The sequence below is a fragment of the Dermacentor silvarum genome, chromosome 2 (genome assembly GCF_013339745.2).
Source record: "Dermacentor silvarum isolate Dsil-2018 chromosome 2, BIME_Dsil_1.4, whole genome shotgun sequence".
Taxonomy (NCBI): Eukaryota; Metazoa; Arthropoda; class Arachnida; order Ixodida; family Ixodidae; genus Dermacentor; species Dermacentor silvarum.
Genome location: NC_051155.1, coordinates 68,683,559 through 68,697,123, shown reverse-complemented (window position 1 = coordinate 68,697,123; position 13,565 = coordinate 68,683,559). Strand labels below are relative to the sequence as shown.

The window sequence follows — 13,565 nt, the reverse complement described above, 5'->3', positions numbered from 1 at the left end:
TGATCCACTTAAAATTTGAAAGACGTTGAACAGCTATTTCAAATCAATTTTTACTACAGATAATCTTGAGATTCCCCCTTTTAATCGCGTTACAGACACTTCCATAGATGACATCGAAGTGAGCGATGAAGGTGTTTTAAATATTAATCTAAATCTTGATTATAAAATGAACACTAGGCCCCGATAACATTCCAGACCCACTTGTTTTACGTTACTCCTTATGGACTTGCAAGCACCCTACCATTAACTTTAAAAACTCCTTGTCCACTTGTGTAGTCCCCAATTCATGGGAAGTTGCTAAAGTTTTCCCGTTGTACAAATCTGGGGATAAACACATTTTAACAAATTATAGACAAATTTCATTAACGTCCCCATGTGGCAAGTTACTGAAGCATATCGTCTATAAACAATAGTGGGTTTCTCAAACGACAACTCGTCTGTTTCTCAACATGGTTTAAGAAAAGACCTCAGCACAGCCTCTCAGCTCGTAGAACTTACCCATGACATAGGCCAGTCTCTCGTCGTCAGTGATCAATTTGAGGCGTTATTTATCGATTTCTCAAAAGCTTTGGTACAGCAGTTCACACCAAACTCTTGCATAAACTTCAAAGCATTTTAAATGCGCTTATATTGTAGACGGGTTATCTAGCTTTCCCTCCCAACGGTCACAGTATGTACTTTTTAACTCTACTAAAAGACAACCCCCGCCTTGGCAGGCGGGGGTTGTCTTACGGCGCAACCAAGAGTGGCGCCAGTCAAAGATTTCACGTGTAGAGGTGCAATCGACCTCGACGGGCTACTTGTTTATGTATCGTCTCTCTTGTAAATATTGTAACTACATTTTAAATGTGATTTAGTATCGCAACAATATCAACAAGTTGGACATTTTGCTTTTGTGTAGTGATTGCTATGTAGTGTTGATTTTAGGCGATGAGGTACCCACTAGCCCCAATATAGGCCTTAATAAGACACTTCTTATGAGCTTATCTTTCTCGAATGTTCAATTCTCTACAATTTTTTTATTCTTACATAACTTAATTTTTTATACATGATTAAATTGGGAGAGGTCGACACTAATAATAACGCGACCAAGGAAAGCAGAACCCCCGGCTCACCAGTGCAACCATAGAGTGGACCACAGCACCGGTAAGCGAAAAACAGGCCCAGAATGGCTGTTCATTGCAATAGAAAGATAATATGCTTATAATGAAGCACACAAAGAAAAAGCTGATATTTTGCCAGCAGAAAAGTCGGCTGAGGCTCAGAAAGAGACAAGTGTTTACAATATCGCTCGCATGCGGATGACATTGACGAACTCACATGTGCTGTAATTATACTACACGTAGACACACATTCGAGAGCCCTCTCACTCATTTGTGCTGATTTCACAAGATTGCGAAGTCATTGAATTAGTTTAGGCGACTGTACATGAATGCACGTGCAGCCTGTAAGTGTAAGGGAGATAAATGAGTGCCCCTGAATGCCAGCTGAAAATGTGGGCCAATTAGTTATTACTTGCAAGCGTGAAGAAGTATGACAGTGAAATAAACCATAAGGCGAACCACATTGAGGTGATTTCGAAGAGGCCAAGTATATGTGAAATATGTTTGTTGGTAACGTGGAGTTCGTCTATTTTCATGGCTTGATTACTTAGTTTACACTACGTATTCGCCCATTGTGTTCAGATTAAGTAAGGATATACTTTGGTGATAACAATTCCAGTGAAATTTCAAACACAATGCTGCAGCTCCAAAGTCGGGCACGTTCGTATGTCGTTCACAATCTCTTATGAGTTTTGCACATGTGAACAGTGTGATATAGAATGTTCTGCTTTCTGTAGTAAATCATAGACACCTAGTTTCATAATGCTGACACGACCTCTTGGAAGAAGGAGGAAGAAAGATAGGAAGAGCGGCAGGTTAACCAGTGTAAATACAGGCGACCTACTCTGTGTTGGGGAGAGGGTATAAAGAGAACAAAATGAAATAGGAGAACTGAGCTTTAAAATAAAAAGAAAAAGAATGTGCGCATATCAATGTGACGCCGTGCACTACAGCAACAACCCGCATGACAAGTAGCAGGGCTGCGTAAGGCTGTTGAGCACAGTCTGGACAATGGTTCTCTCCCCCAACAAGGTGCAATTAAGCCCAGTCTAGTTTGGTTTTCTAGCCACACCAGAATTAGGGCCATCAAATAAAAGACCTAATAAATAAAGATAAAGATAAAGATCTTTATCTCGTAGCCTCAAAAGTTTATGGTTAACACTGAGAACTGTGTCGTGCTAGATTGCTATACTGGCCTCGAACAGCTATTGAACAAAATATAGGTCTAACAGGGTTTTTCTGCGCGGTACGACGGCCGCCTAGAGTCAAGGAGTCACCAGGACAAATAATTCTGAGAATATACGAAGGATGTCTGAAGGACGTCAACACGAAACACATATTTCAAAAGGCTTTTTCTCCCTTATTGTCAATGTATACATAAAAAAAACTTCACTTGGACCTCCCTGCGTTGACCCAAACACTGCGACATGCATACAAAGTGTGCTCCGCAGGACAAAATATGTTTATGTTGCTTGACTCCCAGAAGAGTTCTACAATTGAAATACGTACATTTTCAAGCGGCACTTTCATTCTTTCTTTTTTCATGCTAGACATGGATAGCTATTTTTTTTCATAACGGCTGCGCGCACTTAGCTGTCTAAATTACTCAATAGATAACACATATCTAGTAAATGCGACCTTACAGTAAGTGTAGGACGTATGTGTGTTCTGTTCCTGATGTAGTACTTATCTGGTATTCTGCATAATTTTGGTTTTAATAAACCGTCAGGCGAAGCACATTGAGTTGATTTTGAAGAGGCCAAGTATAAGCGAAATGTGCTTGTGGGTAACGTGGAGAACGCAACTGAACGTATTTTTCTCGCTTTAGTTGCTTGCTCAGAGCATTACGTGTGAACGAGAAAACGGCGAACTGAGGGGGCAAACTTTTGTTGGTTGGTTCATGCAAGTTCATGCTTTATTCGTCTTTCACATTTTAAAGCTGTAGGCACGAAGACTGCCTATCTGCTTTTGTATTTCCTGTCGCAGCTTTTTTTACTTTCAGAGCTTGGTATATAGATCCTCATTTTGTGTTAAAAACCTACAGTGAGACTATGCAGGGCACTTTCTTGTATTGTAAGGAAATCATTCTCATTTGTAAAATACGCGTATATGTCTGCATGAATGTACAGCATTCTTTCAGATCACGTGCACAGATGAAGAGGGCATTCCGCTCAAATATACTTCAGGTGGTAGAAGAAAAACTTATGCTTTTGATAACTGTGTATATAGGGGCACTTGATATACCGAAGGCAGAGCCACTGAACTAATGACGCGATACCTAAATCCGAATTCAATCTCTCCTTCGAGATAATTAGGTGTGCAAGCGTGCAGTCAATCTCACCTGCTTGCAACTACTTTATGGCACACCTTACTTAGCCTGACACACAGCACAATAGCGCCGTACTTTAATACAGTCGGCACATTTTTTTTCTTTGATATTGACACAACGAAAAGTAGTTTGCGCATGAATGCGGCACTTCTTAGGCGCTGCGAATTGCTTCCGTTCCAGATAGCAGAAAGTGATTATTGCGGTAGTGCTGATCATACAAATTTAGCGCAAGACACAACGGGCAAATCGCGGGTATTCCAGATTCATTTTGCGTCGAAGCCATCAACTTATACAAGGCTAGGAATAGACCCGTTGTAAGCTTCTACCCGCCGCAAGAAGCCCGCCTGGCTATACGACATTCTCAAACAACTGATTCGTTCTTTCAACGACAGTCGCCGCGGTAGCAAGGTGACTTTAGCGTTTCGGCCGCACCTGTCGCATGCCGACGAAAACGCCAAAACGATTGGTCCTTCTTTCGGTGCGCGTTAAATAACTCCAGTTGGCCACAATTATTCCGTAGCTCTCCATTACTGCGTCCCTCGTAATGCAGAGCAGTTTCGGGACGCTAAGTACCACAATATAAACTCTTTAACCACGCCTACATTTATTTGCTTCCTTATTCATTTAACCTCGACGGCTCTCCAGGCATGGCCGCGGTAGCTAGTCGCAACGTCACATGCGCCTGGCAGGTGAAAAGGTGAAAACAAGCTAGCGTGTGCAAAGCAGTGAAGCTTCCGATATTTACAATACAGTTATGGTAGGGTAGGCTCAGGGGCGTAGATACCGGCGCGTCTTGCTGCTTCAAAATAAACACTGAATCAATAATTACAACGCAGCGGTATAAAAGGGGTGGTTCGAGTGCATATTTCTCGTACTCACAAAAGCTATATACGTCAGTCTTACGGACAGGGCATGGCTGTTGCGGCCAGCGGAAGTGAATGAAAACATGTGTCGGTTCAAGAAACTTAGAAGTGCTTGCAAAATCCCGACTGCCTATTCGACGTCTCAGAATAGTGGTGCCGTATTGCCGTTATACCGTGGAGGCAGCGCAAACTTGAAGCAAGTGCATTTAATTATAGGTGCACGTGTGCATGTTGGCGTTGGTTCAGTTTTAACTGAATCTTCTGAAACAGGTTGAAAGTTTCTCACACAAAGCCAAGTTCCCGGTTAAACAACGACTGCAGCGAAAAATCCGAAACATAGCGAATAAACCCAAAACATGGAAGAACATTCGCCTGACGAAGCAGTTTCTTTTCGCGCAGCTCCCATGCTTCGGAATCTTACCCCACTTAGCATTTCCGCCCCACATGACAGCTTTGGAAGCCGTATTCGTATACTGCTACTCATTTAAATACATCTTTACTATATCACCAACTACCTAAGCATCGGCAACAGTTACACAAACTATATGTATACCACGCACGATCTCCGACGGTGAACGACCGACATAAAATGACAGCCTTGGAACCAGAATTGTATCTACAAATGGCAATGCGAGTCATCAGCACCAGCGTAGTGATGTGGTGTAGTCGTTAGCGTGTCTGGTTTTCACGCGATGTACCCGGGTTCGGTTCCCAGTGTTTGCATGCTTGTGTAATGTGCGTTTCCATGCTTGTGCGCTGTGTGTTATCAATTTCCTATAATGTGGTTCTATGCTATGTGTATGAAACCGTGCGCAAAACTACTCTGGGTGGCATCTGTCGATAAATAAATAACTTTTTCATTAAAAATGACCATTGGACCGCATCATCTTGAGCCGCTTAGTAAGCCGGACAGATTTGATCTGAAATACCGCATAAAAATTTGACGTTATGCGTGCCGTTTTCCAAGCGGCCCTACTATGCAACGGATGGTGCCGTTTAAATGCGAGCGGCATAAAATAGGCCGCATAGGCAGTAGGCCACTTGCAGTGAGCCATTTATATAAGCGTCGAAATTTTGATCTACTTTCGCTGTGTTATATGCGCTGCTTTAAGCCGGTATTGACTAAGCGTGTAGTATCCCGCGTATGCTTCTTGAGCAGATTATTTACTCCAATTTAATCACTTGTCTCGAACTAAGCAACTTTTTTCACAACAGTGAGCATGGTTTTAGAAAAGATTACTCGTGCGAAATTCAAGTCCTCCTCTATACTAATGACTATTTTTAGGCATCTGACCGTGTTTTACGACTTGAAGAGAACATTTGACATCGTTTCTCACCTTTTTCTGAAGCTACACTTGCCAAATAGAAACCCAAATTTCTTGCAATGCACCAAATGCTTCTATCCAACAGCACCCAGCATGTAACTACCAGAGGTAATAAGTCGCACATCTGCGGTCACTTCCAGCGTACGACGAGGCTCAACACAAGGACTCTCATTATTTTTTATCTATATAAATGACCTTCATGCCTGTCTTTCCTCAATAATCAGATTACTCGCTGGTGATTGTGTCCTTAACCACGCAATAACTAACCCATATGATTGCAACCTGCTTTAGTTTGATCTTGAAAGCATTATTTCTTGGTGTTCTCCCTGGTCCATGAAATTGAATGCTAACAAATGCGAAAAAAGTAGGATCTGCCAGAAGAGAACTCACAGTACTGCCCCTGTTTATTCGATCACATTTTTTGGGTGATCCTCTGTCAATTTATATAACTACTTTGGTGTCCACATCGATAAAAATTTCACATGGATTAACAAGGCCAAACGGATTCTTGTTTTATTTTGCACCGAAATTATCGCGGATTAACGCGGATTATACTTCATTCAAGACTGCCAATTTGAACATGCTTTACTCCCACTTCTCTCTGTAACGCCGCAATGTCATTGAAAATAAATAAATGAATAAATAATTCGCACATTGTCATAGACGAATGCTCACTTCAATAGGTGTAAACAGCCGCTTCCAGGAATTGCAGAAGCAGCATTTACTTCGCCTAAGCGCGTACGCAATTTTAGTCAATGTAGTGCTCAAGTGGCCGTCGTAACATTCAGCCAAATGTAGCAAGTTTAAGTAACCGTTTAAGCTTTTTTTTATAAAATTGTTAAAGGAGACGCCCACTGACGAAACATTTTGCGATATTTTTCATATCTATAGTCTCGACTACAACGGCAAACCGCCACGGTAGCTTAGCGGCTATGGTGCTGGGCTGCTACGCCAGAGGTCGCGAGATCAAATCCCGGCCACGGCGTCCGCATTTTGATGGAGGCAAAATGCAGTAACACCCGTGTTCTGCGCATTGTGGGCCCGTTAAAGACCACCTGGTTCTAAAACCGGAGTCCCCCACTACGGCGTGTTTCATAATCAAATCGAGGTTCTTCCACGTACAACCCCCAGAATTCAATTCCAACTACAACGGCAGCCTCGTTTAATTTAACACCTATATTGTTTTGACACTTTTCTGTGGTATTATTCATGCACAGTTATGAGGTTCGCCACTTATTTTAACGCAACGGTGAGCGTTTGCTACCCACTTTTGTGGCCGCTGAGAGCAATGGGCGCATTTCTGGAGCACGCCATTCTGGCACAATAGGCGTCGCATAGCGCAGTGTTGCCGTCACACGACCTCTGACTGTCGCGGCGATGACGACGAGCAGTAGAATAGACGGCGACTACGTAAACCCACATCTCTCTTTTCTCAGTCGAAGTGTTACTCTTCATTCTGGAGCGCATCTCGGCATTGTGGGCCTTGGGCGTTCTCGCCTTCCACGCGGAAGAATGCAAATCGAATAACTACAGAAGAAAAACGGAGCGAAGAAATGACAGAAGTTCCGGAGGGCGAAGGTAACGGCAGGGAAGCTCGTGAGGCGAACGAAGCAAGAATGAAAATCAAAGCTTTCACCCCGCCGCCGGAAAGCGGGGAAAAGAATGGCAACGGGGCGAAAAGAAAGTAAAAGCGCAGCGCTCTCTTCTGGAAGTGGGACGACGTCGACAAACGGACTCGGCGCGCCTGAAGAAGCCTGCGCCGTATAAAAGCGTCGGCCAGAGGCACACACGCACACACACATTGCACCGCATTGCACGACGTTGAGGCACGCCGGAAGAGACTAGCCGACCACGACCACGCTGCAGAAATGTCCGCCGCCACACAGTCCAGCCACGCCGCCGCCGCATTTTTCGCCAAGGTGAGCCGAGGTTCTGCGTGCTTGTGAGTGCGGTGCCTTACGATTTCGCGGAACGAGCAGGGGCCACGTAGTCCTCCTTCAGTGCGACGGCGAGTGGACGATATTGCTAATGAGACGAACCTCTTAAGTGTGATGTAATGAAACTGGCCACACTGTATACGACAGCGTTCTCATTTCGCGCGTCTACAGGGCATGTTGAACGACGACAGTCAGAGATCATATGGCACGGAGAGGACTGCGAACGATAATGCCTGAATGATACGCAGAGGCGCATTCGTCGTACATAAGCTCTGAAGCACCATGTAGATTGCGAAAATGTTCGGAAGTCGCCGTTTATTATTAAGTAGTTGATTCTTACTGATGGACTGCTGTTCATAATGTGTTTCTCACCTATTTAAGCGTGTTAAAGGTTGTGGCAGAGAACATTGTGTCCGTTAGCATAAATATATGCTGACTGATCTTCTTGTAGTTAATTTATTAGGCAATTGCTGGAACGATATGGTAATTTACTGCTAATATCATCTGAAGATCTTAAGTTACGTATGTTAAGTTATTTATACTACGTAACTTATCAACAAGAAAGCGCGACACAAAACTGCAAGTATCCGGGGTATACCAAACAAATGAACTCATACGCTGTGTCTAGCCTTTGTGTAATTGAGAGTGTAACCAAATGTGAGACTTCCTACTCAGCTCTCTCAAGGCCACGTTAAGGACTAAAATGGACGATGCTAACTTCTATTGCAACAGCCCTTTAAGAACAGACACGAAGGAAAACCCGGCTAAATGATGGGTAACGGTCACTCATCTCCCAGTATTATAACAACTGCTTCCAGACCGTAATTCGCACTGACGATGGCACTGATTCAGATCCCTGCAGTTTTATCTGGCTTACCGATCTTCCTGATGTACAGGTTATCCTTGCTGGTGTTTGTAAGCTTCTCCATAACCTTGACACGACTAAGGGCGCGAAAACCAGACGGTATTACCACGACTGGTTAAACGGCCCCGTGTCGCAGAAAATTCGGGGTCGGCGGAGCTTTCCGTGAGCGAAAAGGTCCGTATATATATATACAGGGTGTTTCAGCGAACACTTTAAAAAATTCTTAAAGGTTGCCTGTGGCAGATAGCACAATTCTAGTTCATGAGCTGCTCTACTCGAAAAGGCGGACATTACTTGCACAAGAAATTGAAATGCATAATCGAATAATTAACAGAAATTCACTAATTAGGTTTTTAACTAATTACCTGATGGCCCATATTGCAATTTACAAATTCTAGTCGTGGAGTTCGCAAGGCGGATCGACTTGGAACGAATTCTCGGGATGACACCAGTTTCGAGATATTAATACCCGAACTTTGCGGAGAAATGCATTGCCGTTCCAGTTAGGTTCTTAACAAAACGTCGCTTCATGCATTGAAGCGCAAAATTAACTGGAACGCCAATGCATTTCTCCGCAAATTTCGGGAATTAATATCTCGAAACTGATGCCATCTTGAGAAATAATTCGAAGTGGATCCGCCTTGCGAGCTCCACGACTACAATTTGTAAATTACAATATGGGCCATCATGTAATTACTTAAAAACCTAATTAGCAAATTTTTGTTAATTAGCCGATTATGCACTTCAATTTTTTGTGCACGTAATGTCCGCCTCTTCGAGTAGGCCAGCTCATTAACTAGAATTGGGCTATCTGCCATAGGCAACCTTAAATAAATTGTGAAAGTGTTCGCTGAAACACCCTGTATATATATATATATATATATATATATATATATATATATATATACATATATACGCCGCGCCTTGCTATATGACATGCGGCATATGCGGATTATATTGCCACAACATTCTATCAGTAAAGTTGCTCACACCTTGTCTTACATTCTGGGCAAAGTTATTCCTAGGAATTTTGAGAATTACAGCCCACAAACAAATGTCATGAAGCAAAACACCGACAGCGCATGCGTTTTATGTTAAATCTTCTCAGATTGAAATATTAAAAGCGATAAACAATAACACGTCAAGCCTATGGAAGACATCTGCGTGTTACGGAATTTAAATAATTAGGAGTGACTTTCACTTACAGCTTAAAGGGGCACTGGCACGTGTACTTGGTAGGCTCACAAGCGCTACTAAATGTTGACTACCTAAACCGCACGTCAAAGTATTCAACTTATGGATGCGAATAAACTGCCTATAAAACATTGGTACGGTCAATTCTAAAGTATGCTTCACCGGTTTCATCACCTCACCGTTCCCTCGACATAAAACCATAAAACAACTTGAATCCATCTAGAAGAAAGCAACTAGATTTATCTTCAGCCAATATGATCGCCCCTTCTCGCCGCTGTCGCACGCTTGTAGTCTTTTTACATTCATTGGTTCTTCGGCGCTAATCAAAACGACTTGTCATGCTGCACATGACTGTTCACTGGTCTTCTTTTATAGATGCACCAAGTTCGTTGATAGATCTCTCGGCTCGCATGACACGTAAACTCACCCACTAAACTTTTTTCCCATAAATGTCACATGTGGATTGTTTCAAATACTGCTTTTCCCAGAAAGCATAGACGTGTGGTAGAAACTGGACGGCTCGGTTACTTATAAGCCATCCAAAGAGTTCGCTCAAAAGGTCGTACAACGGGTTGTAGGCTTTAGGCGAGTATACTTGAATGCACGTGCAGCTGAATGCCTCTAAGTGCCTCTAAGGCTGAATGCCTCTAATTTTATACGTTACTCTTCGCGCTCGTATACTGCCCTGAAATGTTCTTGTAGCAAATATACCTTGTATACTACATTATATTCTGTGAACAGGTCACATATACGTGATTTGTGAATGTTTTTTTCTTTTCCTTATTATTTTTATTATATCTGTACCCAATCACGCTACGTCTATTTTCTGAGACAGCAGTATCTGTAAATAAACAATAAAAATAAGTACGTAAAAATTTGTTGCTTTTTCTGCAGCACGAGTTTTCCTTGAAGGCACCAGTTTGACTGCATCAGTTAAAAGGGGTTGACATGCACCTTGCAAAGTTGTCAGATGATTGTACACCGATTTGGTGTTGCTTTTATAGGGTTAGTGAAAAAAAATGTCACAGTTTCGCCCTAAGGGCGAAGCAATGAATGCGATAGCAACACAGCAATCTCATACGAAGTAAGGTGAGCGGCTTTGGTAGCAACAACACGCAGAACTGTTGTCGACGCCATCGGCGTTTTGCCCGCGTTAGCTCTAAATGCGTGCGGCGTTGGTGACTGTTGCTGGAGCCTCTCATATAAATAGGCACTTGGTGCCGCAGCTAAACGTCGCGTCCCTTCCTTCCCCCTCCCCCACGGCCTCTCGCGCGTCTGAAGAAGGCGCGTTTGCTCTACATATATGGTGATTGTAAAGGAGAAACGAGACGCCTAATTCTGCAGCCCTTAAGCGAGCACGGCGCAGAACGCGCGTTTGTTCTCCGCCGTGCGTTCACTCCCCGTGAAAGACGCGCCCCTCGCGCCCTTTCACTCGCACATACAGCGTTCGGCGCGCGGCGACGATTTCATCTCCAAATGACGTCATACGGAACCTCACGGCGACGGCGACGCCGACGGCGACGCCGACGGCAGAAATCTGCTTTTGAGTGTCCATATAATTGCTATCGCAATAAAAAACCCATATGGTTCATACCACAATCCCACATCATATTATTTATGTTTGTGCATGTCCCTTTTTTAATCAGGAAGCACTTCCCATATAGAAACTACAGGAGCAAAAATTTAGTTTTTTTTTCTTACGAACAGACACGTCAAGACTTCAACTAAATAAGCAAGAAGACCAATGTTTCGCTCGAAGTTGCGCTCACTTTCAGTAAAAGGGAACAAAAGCTCAAGTGATACTTGTATGCTGCAGGATTAACTAACTTGGCTTAGGATTTCTGCGCCGTGTCATGCAGCCTTATAAAAGTATTGGATCAACCTAACGATTAGATTACCAGCTTCTAATTGAACTTGTATCGAATGATGTTAGATTATACCGAACTTTCTTTTTCTAATTACTGATGCTCTTCAGGAGCTTATATGTTCGAAGGCATCAACCCTTCCAGCAGACATGCCCCTTTCGTTTTTTTTTTCTAACGTGTACCGATATGGTCACGAGCGAAGTCCATATAATTCTGAAACACTGCAAAAAGAAACGTCTTGTTCAAGTAACAAAATTACGAATTATTTATACCCTAATGCGTAATCATACGCTGTCAATGATATACCGCAATCCATGAAAACCGTAGTGAACTTATCACGCCACCCATTATATACCCAGTATTAAATTACCGATGACAGTAGTTCTTTTACTGTAGTTACAACGTGCTCTTAATTTACCATGTGCACAATTGTTTTTTCCTTTGTTGTAGCTGCTAGTCTTCTGCCTCATCGTCTGTGCCTACGCTCAAGATCCGGTCAACGTAAGTACTGCTCCAGGCTGGAGCGCCATGTGTATAGCCATTGCTCGGGACTTATGCTACCGCATTACGCTTTATTTTTGTAGGAAGCAACAACTTGACGAGCTTCTCAGGGTTATGTTTACATTCTTCGGGGCGGCTTTGTTAGCAAGATACTGTAATATCTTGATAAATGAAATATTCCTAGACACATTTTGTAGATTGAGCGAGCGCCCCGGAAGTATCTGAGGGCGTCGTTTACCATCGGCTACTACCATCGTCCAACCTCCATTAAGATTGCATTTTCTAAGGTTGCCTATTGCTTTTACCATCGTTTAAGATACATACAAATCACAAATTCATACATGTCTCAGGGAAATTGCTGCTCAGGTCAATTCATGTATCTATGTACTTACTTGATTTCAGTTTTACGCAGGTCAGCTGTGTCGCTTTCGTTTCTCTCGTTTTTCAATAAATAATTTTGTCATTTACGCTTACGTGTGTCTGTGACCGAAATTACAGCCTCCACAGCCGTACACATTTGGCTTCGAGAATGTGGACGAGTACGGCACGCAGCTCTACCACAAAGAGTCGGGCGATGCCAGCAATGCCAAGAAAGGCTCGTATGGCTACAAGGACGCTGCAGGCCTGTTCAGACGCGTCGAGTACGTGGCTGACCTGAACGGCTACCGCGCCACAGTGGACACCAACGAACCGGGAACCGCGCCTGGACAAACGGGCGACGCCGTCTTCAACGCCAACCCAATTGTCGTCCCCTTCGCTAAGTCGGCCTCCGCACCTGTGCCAGCCTTTGCACCGAAGCCAGTCGGAGCCGGTGGAATCCAGTTACCTTGGTCGATCTAAGAACGCTGTGAACATTTCTTAGAGAAATATTGTATAGCAACAAATTCCTTGCCAAAAGAGCGATAACCTTTGCCTAGTGTAGTTCCGCCGGTGAATGTGTTAGGGCGAACGGCTCAAGTGTTTATGAGAATGAATTGTCGGGTTGAAGGCATTTTAGTTGCAAGTCACATGCTTATGCGGCACGCTTGCGCTTTGCTTAACTCTAAGCTGCTTTGTTCAAGTGCATTTGTGAAGTTCAAATTCTTGCTAGTTGAGTATGCTTTAGGGCACATGCTGCATTAGCTTTTCGTTTCTTTGTTTTTATTTTTTTGAATATATCTGCTTTCAGTATTCCAGGGTCAAAGCTTTGCGTTGGCTTGCTTCCAAATCTGGTGTGAGGATCTCGCGCGCTCCTGCGGTGCCATTTGCTTTGTTAAGGCCGTGTATGTTACGTTGTTGTGCAGTTGTCCTTGTCAATGTTGTTGTGCAAATAAACTGTATGTTTTCATCTTTGAAGCAGCATTCGTGAGAGGGTGTCCGTTTTTCTGTTTACCGGAAATATCACACATACGTCGTTGTGCCTCACCTTCACCTTCCGAAGACCAGTAATGTGCCCCAATTTCTTCCGAGGAGGATTTCTTACACTAACTTCAGCATAAACCTTCTGGCTATCATTGAGTTTATCTGAGGTATCTTTTTTTGGACTGTACATACGCTTTATAAATATGTCCGTGAACGTAGCAAACGTACCGTTTCTTTTCTGA

General features: G+C 43.3%; 1 protein-coding gene across 1 annotated transcript; it reads left to right on the top strand.

The window, feature by feature from the left end:
* The first annotated feature begins 7,327 nt into the window (after positions 1 to 7,327).
* On the top strand, positions 7,328 to 13,317 carry LOC125943053 (cuticle protein 10.9-like). Its single transcript, XM_049661387.1, has 3 exons — positions 7,328 to 7,539; positions 11,932 to 11,982; positions 12,481 to 13,317. Exons 1-3 carry the CDS (start codon positions 7,489 to 7,491, stop codon positions 12,820 to 12,822), a joined length of 444 nt encoding a protein of 147 aa, XP_049517344.1. The 5' UTR covers positions 7,328 to 7,488; the 3' UTR covers positions 12,823 to 13,317.
* The last annotated feature ends 248 nt before the right edge of the window (positions 13,318 to 13,565 follow it).